Source organism: Macrobrachium rosenbergii, chromosome 45, assembly GCF_040412425.1.
Source record: "Macrobrachium rosenbergii isolate ZJJX-2024 chromosome 45, ASM4041242v1, whole genome shotgun sequence".
Taxonomy (NCBI): Eukaryota; Metazoa; Arthropoda; class Malacostraca; order Decapoda; family Palaemonidae; genus Macrobrachium; species Macrobrachium rosenbergii.
Genome location: NC_089785.1, coordinates 32979421 through 32994992, shown reverse-complemented (window position 1 = coordinate 32994992; position 15572 = coordinate 32979421). Strand labels below are relative to the sequence as shown.

At 44.4% G+C, this 15572-nt stretch overlaps 2 protein-coding genes across 2 annotated transcripts in view; one reads left to right on the top strand and one right to left on the bottom strand.

Annotated features, from left to right (window-relative positions):
- Nucleotides 1–14086, top strand: part of LOC136829890 (metaxin-2-like) — a 31256-nt gene extending 17170 nt beyond the window's left edge. Inside the window, exons 3-7 of the mRNA XM_067088968.1 lie at nt 7782–7858; nt 10292–10384; nt 11401–11565; nt 11868–11944; nt 13641–14086. Coding sequence (XP_066945069.1) covers nt 7782–7858; nt 10292–10384; nt 11401–11565; nt 11868–11944; nt 13641–13881 — 653 coding nt within the window. The 3' untranslated portion in view covers nt 13882–14086. The remainder of the gene's footprint in view (nt 1–7781; nt 7859–10291; nt 10385–11400; nt 11566–11867; nt 11945–13640) is intronic.
- A 50-nt stretch (nt 14087–14136) lies between these two features.
- Nucleotides 14137–15572, bottom strand: part of Smu1 (Smu1 spliceosomal factor) — a 77725-nt gene continuing 76289 nt past the window's right edge. The window contains exon 11 of the mRNA XM_067088967.1: nt 14137–15298. Within this exon, the coding sequence (XP_066945068.1) occupies nt 15200–15298 (99 nt within the window). The 3' untranslated portion in view covers nt 14137–15199. The remainder of the gene's footprint in view (nt 15299–15572) is intronic.

Here is a 15572-nt window from a genome sequence, read left to right as displayed (position 1 = left end):
TCGGTGCTGGCCTCCATCAGGGAGAACGACTTCATGCTTACGGTGGACTTGAGGGATGCGTATTTTCAAATACCCATCCATCCGTCCTCGCGCAAGTACCTCCGCTTCGTCCTCGGGGAGTCGGTCTTCCAATTCAGGGCACTTTGTTTCGGGGCTCGACCGCTTCCCAGGTGTTCACGAGTGTTCTCTCTCGTGTCAGCTTGGGCCCACTCGCACGGGATACGTCTTCTGAGGTATCTCGACGACTGGCTAGTCCTGGCGAGCTCTCGCCGCAGTTGCTACAGGACAGGGATCGTCTCCTCGAGTTTTGCCAGGATCTAGGGATGGTGGTAAATCTGGAGAAGTCAGATCTCTCACCCCAAGCAGAGGACGAAATACCTGGGCATGCTGATAGACACGGTGGCAGCAAAAGTCTTTCCCTCGGACTCGTATCAGCAAGTTCAAGGAGGCAGCACAGTTGTTCCTGTCTCGACAGGAGCAACAAGCTCGGCAATGGCAAGTCGTCATCGGTCACCTGTCGTCATTAGAAAAGCTAGTTCCTCACGGGCGTCTTCACTTGCGGTCTCTCCAGTGGAGACTAAAGGAGCTCTGGTCCCAGTCCCGAGACCCCCAGTCCTTCCTCATTCCTCTTTCCGAGGAAGTGAGAAAGGACCTCCACTGGTGGTTGGACGACGGAACCTCTTAATAGGAGTATCCCTGCATACTCCCCCTCCGGACATGCTTCTGTTCTCGGACGATCGACCGAGGGATGGGGCGACACCTGGAGGAGTTGCTGACTTCGGGAGTGTGGCACCGAGACGACAAGCACCTTCACATCAATATCCTGGAGCTCAAGGCGGCCTTCCTGGCTCTCCAGGAGTTCGGGATCGAGTGATGGGACACTCCGCAGTATTGATGAGCGACAATACCACGCTAGTGGCATATGTCAACAAGCAGGGGACTGGTGTCCCATCAGCTTCATCAGTTGGCAATGCAGGTGCACGAGTGGGCAGTAGCTCACTCGGTAGAGCTGTCAGCCAGATACATTCCAGGCAAGAGGAATGTCGTGGGCGGACAAGCTCAGCCGCCAGAGCCAGGTGGTAGGGACCGAATGGTCCTCCATCAGGAAGTAGCGGAAAGGCTGTTCGACCTGTGGGGGCGTCCAGTGATAGATCTGTTCGCCACCCGGCACAACAGAAAACTTCAGGTCTTCTGTTCGGTCGTGCGGACCCATGGGCGCTGCGGAGGCGCATTCCAACACCCGTGGGACAACCTCGACACGTGCGCCTTTCCTCCATTCTGTCTGATTGGCGGGTGATCAGCCGGTGATGATCACCCCGAATCTCAGAATGACTCTGGTGGCACCCAAATGGCCACAGGCCAATTGGTACCCGGACCTGCTAGCTCTCTCCGAGGCACCGAGAGAGATTCCCCTGGCCCAACCTTCTGCGTCAACCTCACGCACAGCGGTTCCACCTGGCAGTGCATTCCCTGTGTCTTCACGGCTGGAGGTTATCCACCATCTCTTGCGAGCGAGAGGCTTTCGCGCCCAGCGCAGCAACAGAGATGGCAGGATACCTCAGAAGATCCTCCGCAGCGGTATACCAGGAAAGTGGCCCGTCTTCTGTGGTTGGTGTCGTCGAAGGGGTATCTCTCGGTCAGAGCTACTGTTCAGCAGGTCGCGGACTTCGTTGTCTTCCTTCGCCGAGAGAAGCTTCTCTCCATTTCAGCAGTAAAGGCTACGCGCCACACTCGGCCTAGTCTTGCGGCTGAAAGGAGTAGACATCTCTTCCTCTTTCGAGATTTCTCTACTCATGAGAAGCTTCGAACGGTCTTGCCCACCCAGGGATCTCAGGCCCCCTGCGTGGGATGTGACTCTCATATTAAGGAGCCTGACTCGTGCACCTTACGAGCCTTTAAGAGAGTCGTCAGACAGGGATCTGACCCTCAAGACCGTTTTCTTGCTTGCCCTGGCGTCGGCAAAGAGAGTTGGCGAGCTTCACGGACTTTCCTTTGATGTAAAACACTCAAGGGGATGGGGATCAGTTACACTCGATTTCATCCCGGATTTCGTAGCGAAGACTCAGAATCCTTCAGTCCCTGACGCACGGTTCGAGTCCTTCACGATCCCCTCCCTAGAGGACTTCATAGATAATGATCCAGACAAGATGCTACTGTGTCCTGTTAGGGTGCTGCGGCGCTATCTGAAGAAGACTCGGCACCTCCGGCCTGAGTTTCGACGACTCTTCGTTAGCACTGGCTCGACCAAGAAAGAAGTGTCCAAGAACACCATCTCTTTTTGGCATCGTGAGACAATAAGGAGAGCGTACTCTGCTGCAGGAGAAGACGACACCGGCACGCCGTCCGAGAGCTCACGAGGTCCGCAGCATTGGTCCATCCTCGCATTCTGGAAGAATATGTCGGTACCACAGGTACTGAAGGCAGTTGTGTGGTCCCGACAGACTACCTTCACTTCCTTCTACCTCCGGGATGTTGCACACAAGTCCTTGGACACTTTTTCCTTGGGTCCTGTGGTGGCTGCTCAACAAGTTGTGTAGCTTATCCAGCTCCCCTAACGGGACAGGTTGCATCTCGCCTATGTTGTACGGTAGGGATTGGGAGATGTTTGTTGAGTGACTGGCCTCTTTTCCTTCTCCCTATCCTAAGCTCTCTTCCCACGGGCAGGGAGCGGACGTGCCGTTACAAGCTGGACCGGGCGATCGAGGCAGGTAAGCACATAACGTGAGCTTCCGTTCTATTCCTTTTCAGGTTATAGAAGCAACCCCCACTCCTTTCTCTTGCAAGGGGAGGAAGGAGTAAATGACTTTGAGACAAACCCAATGCTTGTATTTGCCTTATTGTCATCCGACGTCAATTCTTCCTAGCCTACTTCGCATGAACTGACGTTTCCCTCTTTCATGCAAAGGGTCCCAGAAGACTGACATAGATCTTGCGTTTCTTACAACCCGATCTGTCAGAGGCGATTTTTCCCTTCCTCGCTCTTACGACCAGGAAGGGAAGACAAGGTGGTGAACTCCAGTCAGTTCAGAGAGACTTTTTCAGATTCCTCCCTCCAATCAGTAAGTCTCCTAATGTAAAGGACCGAGGGTTTGTATATTGTGTCGGAACAAATAACAGTTTTTGAAAGTAAATTGTATTTTTCCTAACTATACAAACCCGAGGTCCTTTACAATTATGCCCACCTCATGCCACCCCTCAATCTGTACATGGGCCGAAAGGCAAATTGGAATGTTTACATCCGGGCAGGCGGTGCTCCCGCCTCCCGGACAGTAACTGCCTAACCACCTTGTTGAAGTTCAACGGCCGTTTTCCAGCCTACGCCTGAAAGTATCTCCTAATGTAAAGGACCTCGGGTTTGTATAGTTAGGAAAAATACAATTTACTTTCAAAAATTGTTATTTTGTGTTTCAGAAGCCGCGGGTGCACAGACCTCAGTTTGCGATCCTGTTCCCGAGTCTTAGAGGTTCTGCCTCTAAGAGGGGGGCTGCTTTGGGCGCTCGTTCGCGAGCTGCTCCGAGTGCTTGAGATTCTATGGAATATCGAGTATCCCGATCTGGTCTGGAGAGATTTTCCTGGGCCCAGTTCGAGAGCAGTGCGAGAGAAAGGGCCGAGACACCCATGTGTCTAGGCTCCTCTTCCTGCCAGCACCGCAAGCGCTCCCCGAGTGTTTGCCAGTGCTCGGTCGGGTTCCCAGCCTGGTGTCTCGATCCTGTCGGTTCAAACATCAGAAGAAGCAGGGAAGTGATTCACTTTGGGAGTCCTGCGGGACTTCTAAGGGACTGATTCTCTTCGGAGACAACTTTTCTCGTTGGCTCTTTCTGCCTCGGCGGAACCGGTCGCATTCTCCCGCGGGTCTTGCGTTTCGGGGGCCGCGAGAGCGCGGCCTCTCGAGGCCACGCCCTCGTTGCCAGTCTTGGAAGTCTGCATCTAAGACTGGTTCTGTGCTTAACTCTTTCGATCTATTAGGAAACAAAGCAGCCGCTCCCGATTTTCGGAAGTCTCGTGGGTAGCTCGAATTCTATGAATCATGAGCGCTCTCCTTACGAGAGGCACAGAACGAGAGAAAGTGCCGAGACACCCAGGTGTCTGGTTGCCGGGACGCCCAGGTGTCTGGGTGCTGAGACGCCCGGGTGTCTGGGTGCCGAGACGCTGTGTCTCAATACTGCCCGCCAGCTGCTTCAGTTGCTCGGGCGGGCTTCATTCTTGTGTCTCGAACCTTAGGGTTCGAGCATGCAAGATAGCAGACACAGAATTCTCCTTTGAACCTTCTTCTCGAGGGGCCTCGGCCTCGAAGGAGTTTAGAGTTCGGGAAACTAGCAATTGTTCACAGCAGACGAGTCCATCCTGCCCAGTTATGATTGTGTTCCCGATTCGGGAAATGCTAGCCGGCTAGAGCTAATTGCCTCGGTACCCTGTCATCTTGCAGAAGCTTCCCCATGGTGGAGAATGGAAGTTGCTTTCTTTCCTCCATTCTTTCCTCTTTGATGTATGAGGAAAGAGTTAGGCTAATGCTTGACTGAAGGAACCTTCGAATATGCTTGCATATTCCCCTCACATCTTGTGTCTACTTACGGATTCACAGATTGAGGAATAGGCGCACACTGGTAAGACCTTGTCTTGAATTTGTGTGACTGAGACAATTAGTACCTTCTCATCACCGTCCTGGGCTCAGGGTAGCCTTTTGGCCATCCGAGAATTCAGGATGGGTTTTGCGGCACTCACTGGTTTCGTTGAACAACAAAACCACAGTAGTGGCATTTGTCGACAAACAAGAGGCAATCGTTTTTTTTTTCCTCCTGTTTCATCTCGACATTTGCAGGTACTCGAGTGTTGTTCTATTGCACACTCGGCAGCTCAATTAACCAGATGCATTCCTGGTGGGGATGTATTGGTAGGCAAGCCTGGCCTCGGGTTTGAGTGATCGGGACGGAACATGCTGCTCACTCTTTCTTCATGAAGATTTATGCAGAGACTGCTCGACTGAGAAATCCCTACCGTCCTTCTGTTGCCTTCCTGCACACAAGTCGGTAGTTTTTTTCTTGCTCCTTCATACCAGACCAGGGGCCGCTCTGTTGAGGCATGCTGTCTTTTTGGTGAAAACTCAATATCGACGTTTTTTCCCTCCGTATTTGTCCGTTTCGCTAGGGGTTCACAAACATTGCTCACCCCGAGTTACAGACAAATACTTGAAGACTTCGCCTTCATCCAACCTGATTGCCGAGGCATCGAGAAGAATTCTGCTTGACCCAACCTCCTGTGAGCTACACAAGAAGCGGTTCTTGAGGCAGTACATCCCTGTGTGTTCAGGACTGGGAGACTTTCCAGCTTTCCTTGCAAGCACAGGCTTTCTCGCCGAGCGGCAACAGATATAGCTGGACATCCCTTAAAGTCCTCTGCAACACTGTCCCAGGGACTGGATCCATCTTCGCTGGTGGTGTCGTTGACAGAACTTCTTCTCGGGTCAGAGCCGCTCGTCAAGTCTGGACTTCTCATCTTCTCTGCCGAGGGTTGCTTCTCTCCCTTTCATTTGTGAAGAACGTAGGCCCTTGCGACCTAGTCTTCTATCTGAAGTAGCCTTCGTCTCCTCAGTCGAGAGCTAGCTACGGACGAGAAGCTTCTTCAGTCGTGCTCTCCCAGGGAACTGTTTCCTGGGTGGCATACGACTCTCATTTAGGGTTCCTGTCCGTGCTCTGCATGCGCCCTACGAGAGTCATCAGATAGAGATATGCCCTCTTAGGACCATCGCTCATCTTACCCTGGCCTTGGCGTAGAAGATGGAAGAACAGGGATGGGGATCATAAATCGACTCCTTCTGGGATGTCGTAGGTGGACTCCGAATCCATTGGCATCGACTGTCGGGTCGAGTCCTTCTTGTTCCCCTCCTCCTTGGACTTGGTGTCGATGATCCAGATCATTTGTTACTTTGTCCTATTGGGAGTTTTGGTACTTTCTGAAAGGCTCGACATTCCTAACCTAGATGTCGTCAGCGTTTTCGCTAGTACTGTCTCTCCCAAGGAAGAAGTGTCTAAGGACACATCTTCCTCCTGACTTCGTGAAGCAATCAGACGAGGTACTTGGCAGCTGGTGACGACGATATCGGTACCTTTCACCCGAGAGCTCACGAAGTCGATGGCTTGGTCCATCCCTCGCATTCCGGAAGTTTCTGTCGGTCTGGAAGCAAGACATGGTCTCTTAGACCACACTCTTGTCTTCTTCCTTCGGTCTTGCCCACAGGCCCTTGGAACCCTTTTTCCTTGGGTCTGTGGTGGCTGCTCAACAAGTTGTGTTGTCTTACCCGGCTCCTTCAAGAGGACGAGTAGCATCTCACCTAAGGTGTTGTTTCTGGAAGTGAGAAGAATTCCGAGAGTGACTGGCCTCTCTTCCTCCTCCTTCACCGTCCTCCAACTTCTCCTCCTTAGGTATGAGAATAGGACTCGAACCAATAGCTGCTGGAACTGGCACTGATGCGGTAAGACTACACATCGAGCACCCGTTCTATTTTTCTTATAGAATCATAGGAGCAGTTCCGCTCCTTCCTCTAGCAAGGGGAGGAAGGAGAGACTGGCAAAAAGGGAACCCTATCTCGGCTTTTCCTTACTGCCTCTGACTCTAGATCCTTCCAGCCTATTTCGTAGGAGTTACGTTTCCTCACTCATGCGAAAAGGTCCAGTATCTGACATTTGATCTTGCAGTTCCTACACTCCGATCAATATGTCAGAGGCACGGTACTCCTCCTCGCTCTTTCGACCAGGAGGAGTAACCCAGGTGTGTAGAACTCCAGTCAGTTCAGGAGACTCACTCAGATTCCTCCCTCCAACCAGTGAGTCTTCCTAATGTAAAGGACCGAGGGTTTGTATATTGTGTCGGAACAAATAACAATTTTTAAAGTAAATTGTATTTTTCCTAACTATACAAACCCGAGGTCCTTTACACTTTATGCCCACCTCATGCCACCCCTCATTCTGAACCTGGACCGAAAGGCAAACGAATGTTTACATCCGCGCAGGCGGGTATCCCCGCCTACCTGGCGGTAGTTACTGCCTAACCACCTTGCTCAAGAGTTTAACGACCGTTTCCAGCCTACGCCTGAAAGTAATTCCTAATGTAAAGGACCGACGGTTTGTATAGTTAGGAAAAATACAATTTACTTTAAAAATTGTTATATTTTATGCTTTGCTGTTGTAACTGTAGTAAAAGTCTTGCTCAGTTGTGGGATTGTTGTTAAACAGGGTCAAATGTGGTAGAATCCCATTGAGTGTATTGGTTTATTGAGTTTAATTCAGCTGAAGTTCACCCTTACTGAATAAGGTCCAGTGGCCCTCTGTTAAGGTTTAGTCATGGGGCTGGCAGCCTTATCAGAAAAATCGGTGATTAGAAACATGCAGCATATCTTGAAAAGCCAGTTTAGAGTGGCAATGACGCCCAAGAAGCAACAAAATGAGTATTTAAGCTACTTTATGTTGTCAGCTGCCATGATGTGTAGACCATCACAAAGTACATGGATTCTGTAAGTGTTAACATTTGGAATTTAGCCTTCCTTCCCCTGTTATTCAAATGGTTAATGCTAGTATTTGTGAAAAGAACCAAGCAAAGATAAAACCTGCAACAAACCTGAGACCAGGAGGCTAAAAATATGAGTAACCAGCCTTTGTCAGTTATTGATAACAGAATTGATTGTGGAATGGCAGATTTATTTGTTCTCATTTGTTAAAGAAATAATTTAGGTTTGAATGAATATTTCAACACATTTTAATCAAACTTTTTTCTGTTTTGTTTTACAGGCAGAGTACCATTCATAAAAGCAGGGGCTTTTGTGGTAGCCGAGCTTGATCCAATAGTTGCATTCGTGTCAAATAAGGTATGTGTTTCTTGATAGCATCGTTATCCCAGTACAGTACCATGAGCTATATGATAGGTTCTTTGAAGCTTCTCCTCATTCCCCATGTACTTTGCAGTTTGCTTTTTTATTTTCCCCTTTTAAAAAGATATTTTCACCTCACCTTTCAAAAGAAGCATCATATTCTGAAAGAGATAAGTCATTGACAGTCTTTGGATGCTAAAATTTGTGTTTGTAGGGAGTTACTATTAAGCAATTTAAATTTATTACACTATTTTTGATGTACCGTTCTATTATCACCACCACCACGAACTTATCCACGTTCGGTTGTTCCTTTGTTGAGTTACGACGGGTACGTAATGAGTTCAGTTCACACGCTTCTGTCATGCGGTGCACTGGAGGCATCACTTAAGGTTCTTTGCAGCGTCCCTTCAGTCCTTAGCTGCAATCCCTTTCATTCTAGTTACTGTACCTCCATTCATATTCTCCATCGATTGTTTAATAGTTCAACTGCCAAGTTTTCATCCTGTTACACCTCTATAACCTTTTTGCTCTCAATTTCTCTTTCAGTGCTGAATGACCTTATAGGTCACAACACTTGGCTTTTGTCTTACATTCCAATTCCAATTCCTAGTAGGGAATGAGTGCAAGAGTGAATATTTTTGAATGTATGTATATACAGGTAAGATTAGCAAAAGCCTGGGTCTAGTAGATGTAGAGATTTTGAGACAACTACTGTATTAAATAAGGGCAGTCAGATGGAAAATAGCAAAAATTTTTGACAAACATAAGCCCTGATTTTCATTATTCAGAGACAGGCACTTTTAAATGGGTCAGATTTTAATGTAAGACTAAAATGATGAGATTCTTGGCCAGTGTGTTGGGAAGATTTTATTACAAGAAAAGAAGTTGCCAAGAAATATTGTGTACAGTGACTTTACAATAGATTGTGGTCTCGGAGGTTGAGACATGAATGACTACAGTATAGAGAACTGGACCAGATGGAAATTTTGACAGATTATTATTATTATTATTAAATAGTTTAGCCATGCTAATACGCTAATTTACTTAGCTCAAGTGTAGAAAATAGAAGAGAGTGAAGAGAACTCATTACTGGTCTAATCCAGTGAATAGAACAGAATTTAGGCCAAAGGCCAAGCACTGGGTTCTGTGAGGTCATTCAAAGGGAAATTGACAGTAAGAAGGTTTGAAAGGTGTAACTGGAGGAAAACCTTGCAGTTGCTCTAAGGAACAACTGTTAGAGAGGGTGGAAGAAAGGGAATATGAACATAGGTACAGTAAAAGGAACAAAAGAAGTTGCAGCCAGGGGCCGAAGGGACGCTGCAAAGACCTTTAAGTAATGCATACATTGCACATGTAAGTTGCACTACCCCCTTATGGGATAATACAGTAGAATCTAATGCAAAAAATGGTAAGTATGATGATGATGATGTGGCTAGGATGAGGCATAGATCCAAAGGTTTATTCAGTTTCATTGGGTTCCATCAGGTCAGGCTACTTTTCAGTGGAGTGAATCTAGTTTTCCTGATCTTTATGGATCGCAGAACGCAAGGGCTGTTTCCAGTCTCCTCAGACTCTGAAAGATATCAAGACCATGATGCAAGTCTATTCCTTGTAAATCTTCACTACAGACTGTATATCTTATTTAGAGACTGGCCCCAAGGATGAAAATGTGCTTCAAAGTACGAAGTGCTGTTGACTGAGCTTGGCAGTGACATGATCCTCAGGAGATGAAGACACCTACCCTGAAAACAGACAGAAGTGGTTTGTTTTTCTTTAATTATAACTTTTCCCAATAACTAGGTTTATTCAGTGATCATATGTAAGAAATCTTCCTAAGATTTTGCCCTATAGTACCTTATTGCATATGTCTCCATTTACGATTGTTGTGGTGGCAGAAGGTTGAGTTCCATATTTGGTCTTCATACAAGTTGTAATACAGTTCCATGCTCTCAACCAGCCTGCCACTTATTCTACATTTTTTGGGGAACCATCAGCCAGATTACCAGAGATGTTTTAGAAGTTTTAAGGTCTTTGAAACTTTCCAGTCACACTAAAACTAATTAGAGATCTGCAACACTGACTGAGTATACTGTAAACTGTGTTAAAATTTTATTATTCCATAAATACAGTTAAACCTCTTATCTTACTGCTATTGGTCAGCCCTTAGGCACTGCAATTGGCTTTTCCTGCATCTATTCCCTGTGGTGAGTATGATAGATGGCCTTGAAATAAGGGATACTCATCTCAGAGAAAAACTCAAGACTTACTGACTTGATTCTTGGCTACCACCACACTGCACTGGCAATAAAAGTAAAATTAATGGTTTTATTTAAGGAACAAATTATGTCTAATTGTACTTGTACGTACCCTGTAGTTAAATGTTTTATTCTTTATCCTTGTTTAAACTATTTTGAACTTGTTCTTCCCAAGGGTGCGTCACTCACAGAAGGCCTGGATACGACACAAAAAGCCGATATGCGTGCTTACATGTCCCTGGTTAGCAATGTGTTGGCAAATGCAGAGGTAATATTTTATGGTTTTACTAAAATATTTTTTATTTCTAATACATATACATTTCTAATCATTGCACTGATGTGAATGTAATTGTTGATGCAATGTTTTCAGAATTAAATGGTAACCGGTTTGACTTGGTTCATCCATTCTTAGGACTGAAATTTCTTAAATATGAATTGCATAGTACAGTAAACCCCCCTTATTCACGTTCTCATGGTTCGCTGACTCACACACTCGCGGGTTTCTCTGTAGAACATATCTAGCCATCATTCGCGGAAAATTCGCCCATTCGCGGTATTGTTCACTGAGAAATATTCACTAATTACTGTATTTTCATATATTTTTCATGAATAAATGCACTTTTTGTGATAAAACTATAAGCATTTTTACAGGGTTTTTCTTGGTTTAAGCTATCAAAATGGGCAGTTCTAAGTGTTTTTAGAGGGGTTTTAAGCATTCGTGGATTTGACCTATTCGCGGGGGGTGTATGGGACGCATCCCCCACAAATACTGGGGGTTCACTGTATATTAACTTGGAGCAAAATGTAATATATAAATGCAGTAATTTACAGACAGTACAGTATATTCAGTTCCTTTCCCTCATCAGTTTAAGTTGAAGACTTGCACACACACACACTCTCTCTCTCTCTCTCTCTCTCTCTCTCTCTCTCTCTCTCTCTCTCTCTCTCACACACACACACACACACACACACACACACACACACACACACACACACACACACACACTCTCTCTCTCTCTCTCTCTCTCTCTCTCTCTCTCTCTCTCTCTCTCTCTCTCTCTCACACACACACACACACACACACACACACACACACACACACACACACACACACACACACACACACACTCTCTCTCTCTCTCTCTCTCTCTCTCTCTCTCTCTCTCTCTCTCTCTCTCTCTCTCTCTCTCTCTCTCTCTCTCAGTAACCTTTGGTATTACTTCCATATTATTGCTTGCAACTTTGTTTAGTGGTGGTAATAAAGCAACATTCCAAATTCCACAGCTTTACATATCCTGGATCGACCAGGTCACTTACGAAGACGTAACGAGGCCAAGATATGGGTCGGTCTATCCTTGGCCAATCAATCGAATCTTGACTCATCAGAAACGAAATCAAGTTTTGCGACGGTTACGAGTCTTGGGATGGAAACAAAAGACGCTGGAAGAAGTAAGTATTTGGCTTTTTACAAGAAAACCATTATACTGTATTATTAGAAATTTGTCAGGGTACTGTGTTGTGATTTATATGCCAAGTTTTTGGCATCCCAATTTTAGGTAGCTGAGATTTAAGAGGTTTGGGTCTTTTATTTTCAGTATCACTGGATTTTTATACATTTATTAGTGTAGCTCTGAAAAGTTGTAGTATAAGACCCTAACTTCTTTAGGGTAGGTTGTGAATAACAACAGTACAGTAGTAACCCGATTGTTGTTGTTATTAAAAATAATGAAATACTCTTCTCTACTTTGAAGGTTTACCAGGAAGTTGAACATTGTTGCAGTGCCCTCTCAGAACGTTTGGACAACCAGGAATTTTTCTTTGGGAACAGGTAATACCATACACAGGATTGTTGACATCTTCATTCTATGACACCTTCTTTTTATGGGGTTAGAAGTGAAATGGGTTCTCTCCTGTTTCCTCTGTGTGTGGTTATACTGCCTGAACTTCCATCAGGTCCAGGTCTTCAGTATCCAGTTTTTCAAACATTTAATGGGCCTTTGTATAGGTCTTCCATGCTTTTGTAACTTACTATTTCTCAAACCCTCTTATCACTTCTAAGTCTTTGGGAGCTCCATCTGTTTTGTAGCCTCTTGACACCACAACTCTCCACTGCTTCGTCATTCTTAGTAAGAGCTTTCTGCTGTAATTGGGCCATGAATCTACCAGTCTGTAGTCACACCTTTTCATATCTCCTCAGTTTTCCATGTCAGTTCCCATAACAAGAAATAGAGAGGAGCTTTTGAAAATGCGTGACTGTAGAATTTAGGTGCAGGACCCGAGTACAGTGAGGTCATATTATTTTATGGGTAAAGGGTATTTATTGCAGAGTGTAGTAGATATTAGTATCTTTTTCAGAAATACAGTGCAGGAACCCCTCAAAGACCAGCAAGATCAGTAGGGGCAAGGGGAATTGCTTGGATCGTAGAAAAATATTGATCTTTGCAAAAATAATAGGCTAGCCTTCGATATAATCTCAAGACAAACCACTGTTTTTATTTATTATCTCTTAAGTTATTAATGTGATAAATGAACTTATGTAATAGAGTAGATTTCCATTCAAAACTAAAATAAAGTAGAGAGTAAAAGTGCTTTGCTTCTCTCTATAAGGACACATCCTTTTGAGGTAGCCCAGAAATGTAGCTCATTTGTCTTTTTAAACTAAACATACTTTACTCTGAAAGAGTGACAGTAAAGTATTTTAGGGTGGGGTTGCTTCTATAATTCCTTTTAGGTAGATAGATGATTTTCTTTTAATCTTATTTAGCATGTTTGAATAGTAGCTACATAGAGATGTTCTTCGTGATAATCATCACCATTCACATCTACATTGGATTTCTCCAATGTGGGTGCCTGGTCCAAGCCTTCATCTGTGGTCTTTTCCCATGAGTCTCTTGGTCTTTCCTTTGGTTGGCAACCAGCCACTTCATATCGACCATTTTTCCAACTGATTGCCCATTGGGTTATTGACTATATCCCTTGGCAAATGACACTGAACATCACTTAAGGTTCTTTGCAGCAGCCCTCCCTCCAGCAGCCTTTTAATTCTTGTGTTTCCTTTTGTTTCTTCCCATGCAGCTGTGCAACATCTTTAACTTTACTTTTCTCCAGTTTTTAAGTCTCCTTACAGAACGAATCCTTTGGATAAGCTGTGTAAGTCGAGAAGTGTATGAAACTGGAATATAAAATTTAGAAATAAGGCCAAGTGCTGGGACCTATAAAGTCATTCAGCGCTGAAAATAATTTTTCTTCATTTGTTAGGAGAGGATGGAAAATAAGATAAAGAGGATATGAATAGAGGTAGAGTAAAAGGATTGAAAGGGGTTGCAGCAAGGGGCCGAAGGGATGCTGCTAGGAACTTGAAGTAATGCCTACAGTGCACCATGTGAGGTGCACTGATAGAACTATCCCCTTACGGGGTTAGAAGTGCATGTGTTTGTTTTGTTAAACTACTTCATTAATAATGAGATTGAGCCTCCTCCATTCTTTGTATATGCCCAAAGATCTTATCTCTGTTTCTATTTCAGACCAACAGAATTGGATGCTCTGGTGTTTGGCCACCTGTTCACACTTCTCACAACACCTCTGCCGGATAACCGGCTTGCTACAATAGTCAGATCTTTCGCAAACCTGGTCAAGCTCTGCCAAGTCATCGAGAGAGATTTTTTCGAGAGAAATAACGGAGGCAGCAGCAGTGGCAATGGAGAAGGTGACTACGATAAGTTGGAAGACTTAAACCAGGTCCCCATTGAAGCAGGTTCCGTGTAGATGACTTCTGTGATTATCCAAGAAATTTATCTCAGTCCATAAACACTGTAAATACAAAATAGAGGTTTCAGATTGGTTGAGTACATAATAAGGCTTCCATTATTGCACATTTGTATAGATATGTTGTTGCTACAAGACTGTAGATACATTTTAACAAATTCTAGGCCACCTGTTACACACAGATAAATATATATATCCTTATTAATACAGGCAGTTTCTTTGACCCACTGGAATTTATTGGTTATGGAACATGCATTCTAGATTAAATTTTTAATTCTTTTACTGTGGTTTTACTAATCAACAAATGTAAACTCGATTTTTGTATAACAAAGAGTTGTGGGTTCTGCTGTTTAACAACTGGTCACAATAGAACCCAAAGTGCAAATACTGTAGTCAGCCAATTGTCTGACCCTGTATCATTACTGCACTTTTATTTGTTAATACAATCAAATAAATTCACAAAACGAGACATACAAATGAGAGTCTTTGTATCAGAACAAATTCAAATACCAGTGAACATATTTCTGCTGACATACAAGGGTTGTTGGAGTTTAAATGTACATAAACTATGCTGTTCCTATCAAACCTCTGTTCTAAAACAAAAGAATGATTCTCAGTGGTAACCTATATACAGTAATAAAATGTTCAAGATGCAGTACATATATGACACCTATATCAAAATTCTAAAAACGGTGACATAACTATACAGCACTTGAGTGTATTTACTTTCTTGAATACAGTGATGCAACTGCTCCTCTTCAAGACAATGCTGAGGCTTTTTTTTTTTTTTGCAACAATCCCTCAGTGGTAAGCTACACTGCTTTTCTGTCTTTAGCTTCAAGTCTTCTCATTACACATTATCCAACAATTTTAACCTTGTCTTGCTCCAGTTTAAATGCAACTCCTTTGGGCCAGCCCAACCAATGAGGTCTGAAAATATGACTGATTGGGCATAGCAAACTAAGGTGCTTTATAAATTCTGCTGACATACATAGAAATTCCAAAGTGATATACACTTTACATGTTGGTCAACTGAGACATTTAAGAATTGACTGCAAACCAATTAAAACTAAGACAATATTCAAATGAACATAGTTTGGAACATGTTTTGAAAATAATTTGACTGAAAGGAATGTGAAGTGAAATCACTTAACATTCTCACTCCCCCACCTATATAACTGTGGTAAACAGTCCTTCTACAGTTCATAATGAAAATATTAAGATTCAAACACACCCCGCAAAATTTCTGGTACAAACATCAAGTACCACAATGGCCATCCAGTGTTAAAAAGGCAGCCTACCAAAGACGCGTATGAATTTAAGGTTTCCAAAGTTTGAGGAGACAATCTTCACTGAAAGTTGCGAGAAGGTTTTGGTGGGGGTGGTGGCACATCCCAATCACTGGCTGTTCATGAACCTGTAAAAGAAATCAAAATCACAATGTAACTTTTCATTCTGGCAAAGTCCTTTGTGAACTTCATTCAAATTAAAAAACAAGACCACAAAATTCTGGAACTTCCAGGGATCCTAGCAGTGCTTCAGAAGCCCTTCACAGTTGTCCTAAACATCTTTCATACCACAGGGGGCAGTGCTGTCAGTGTGCCTCACGTAGTAGGTAAGGCTCTTTGTAGCATCCCTTTGGCCCTAGCTGCAACCCCTTTCATTCCTTTTACTGTACCACCATTCATATT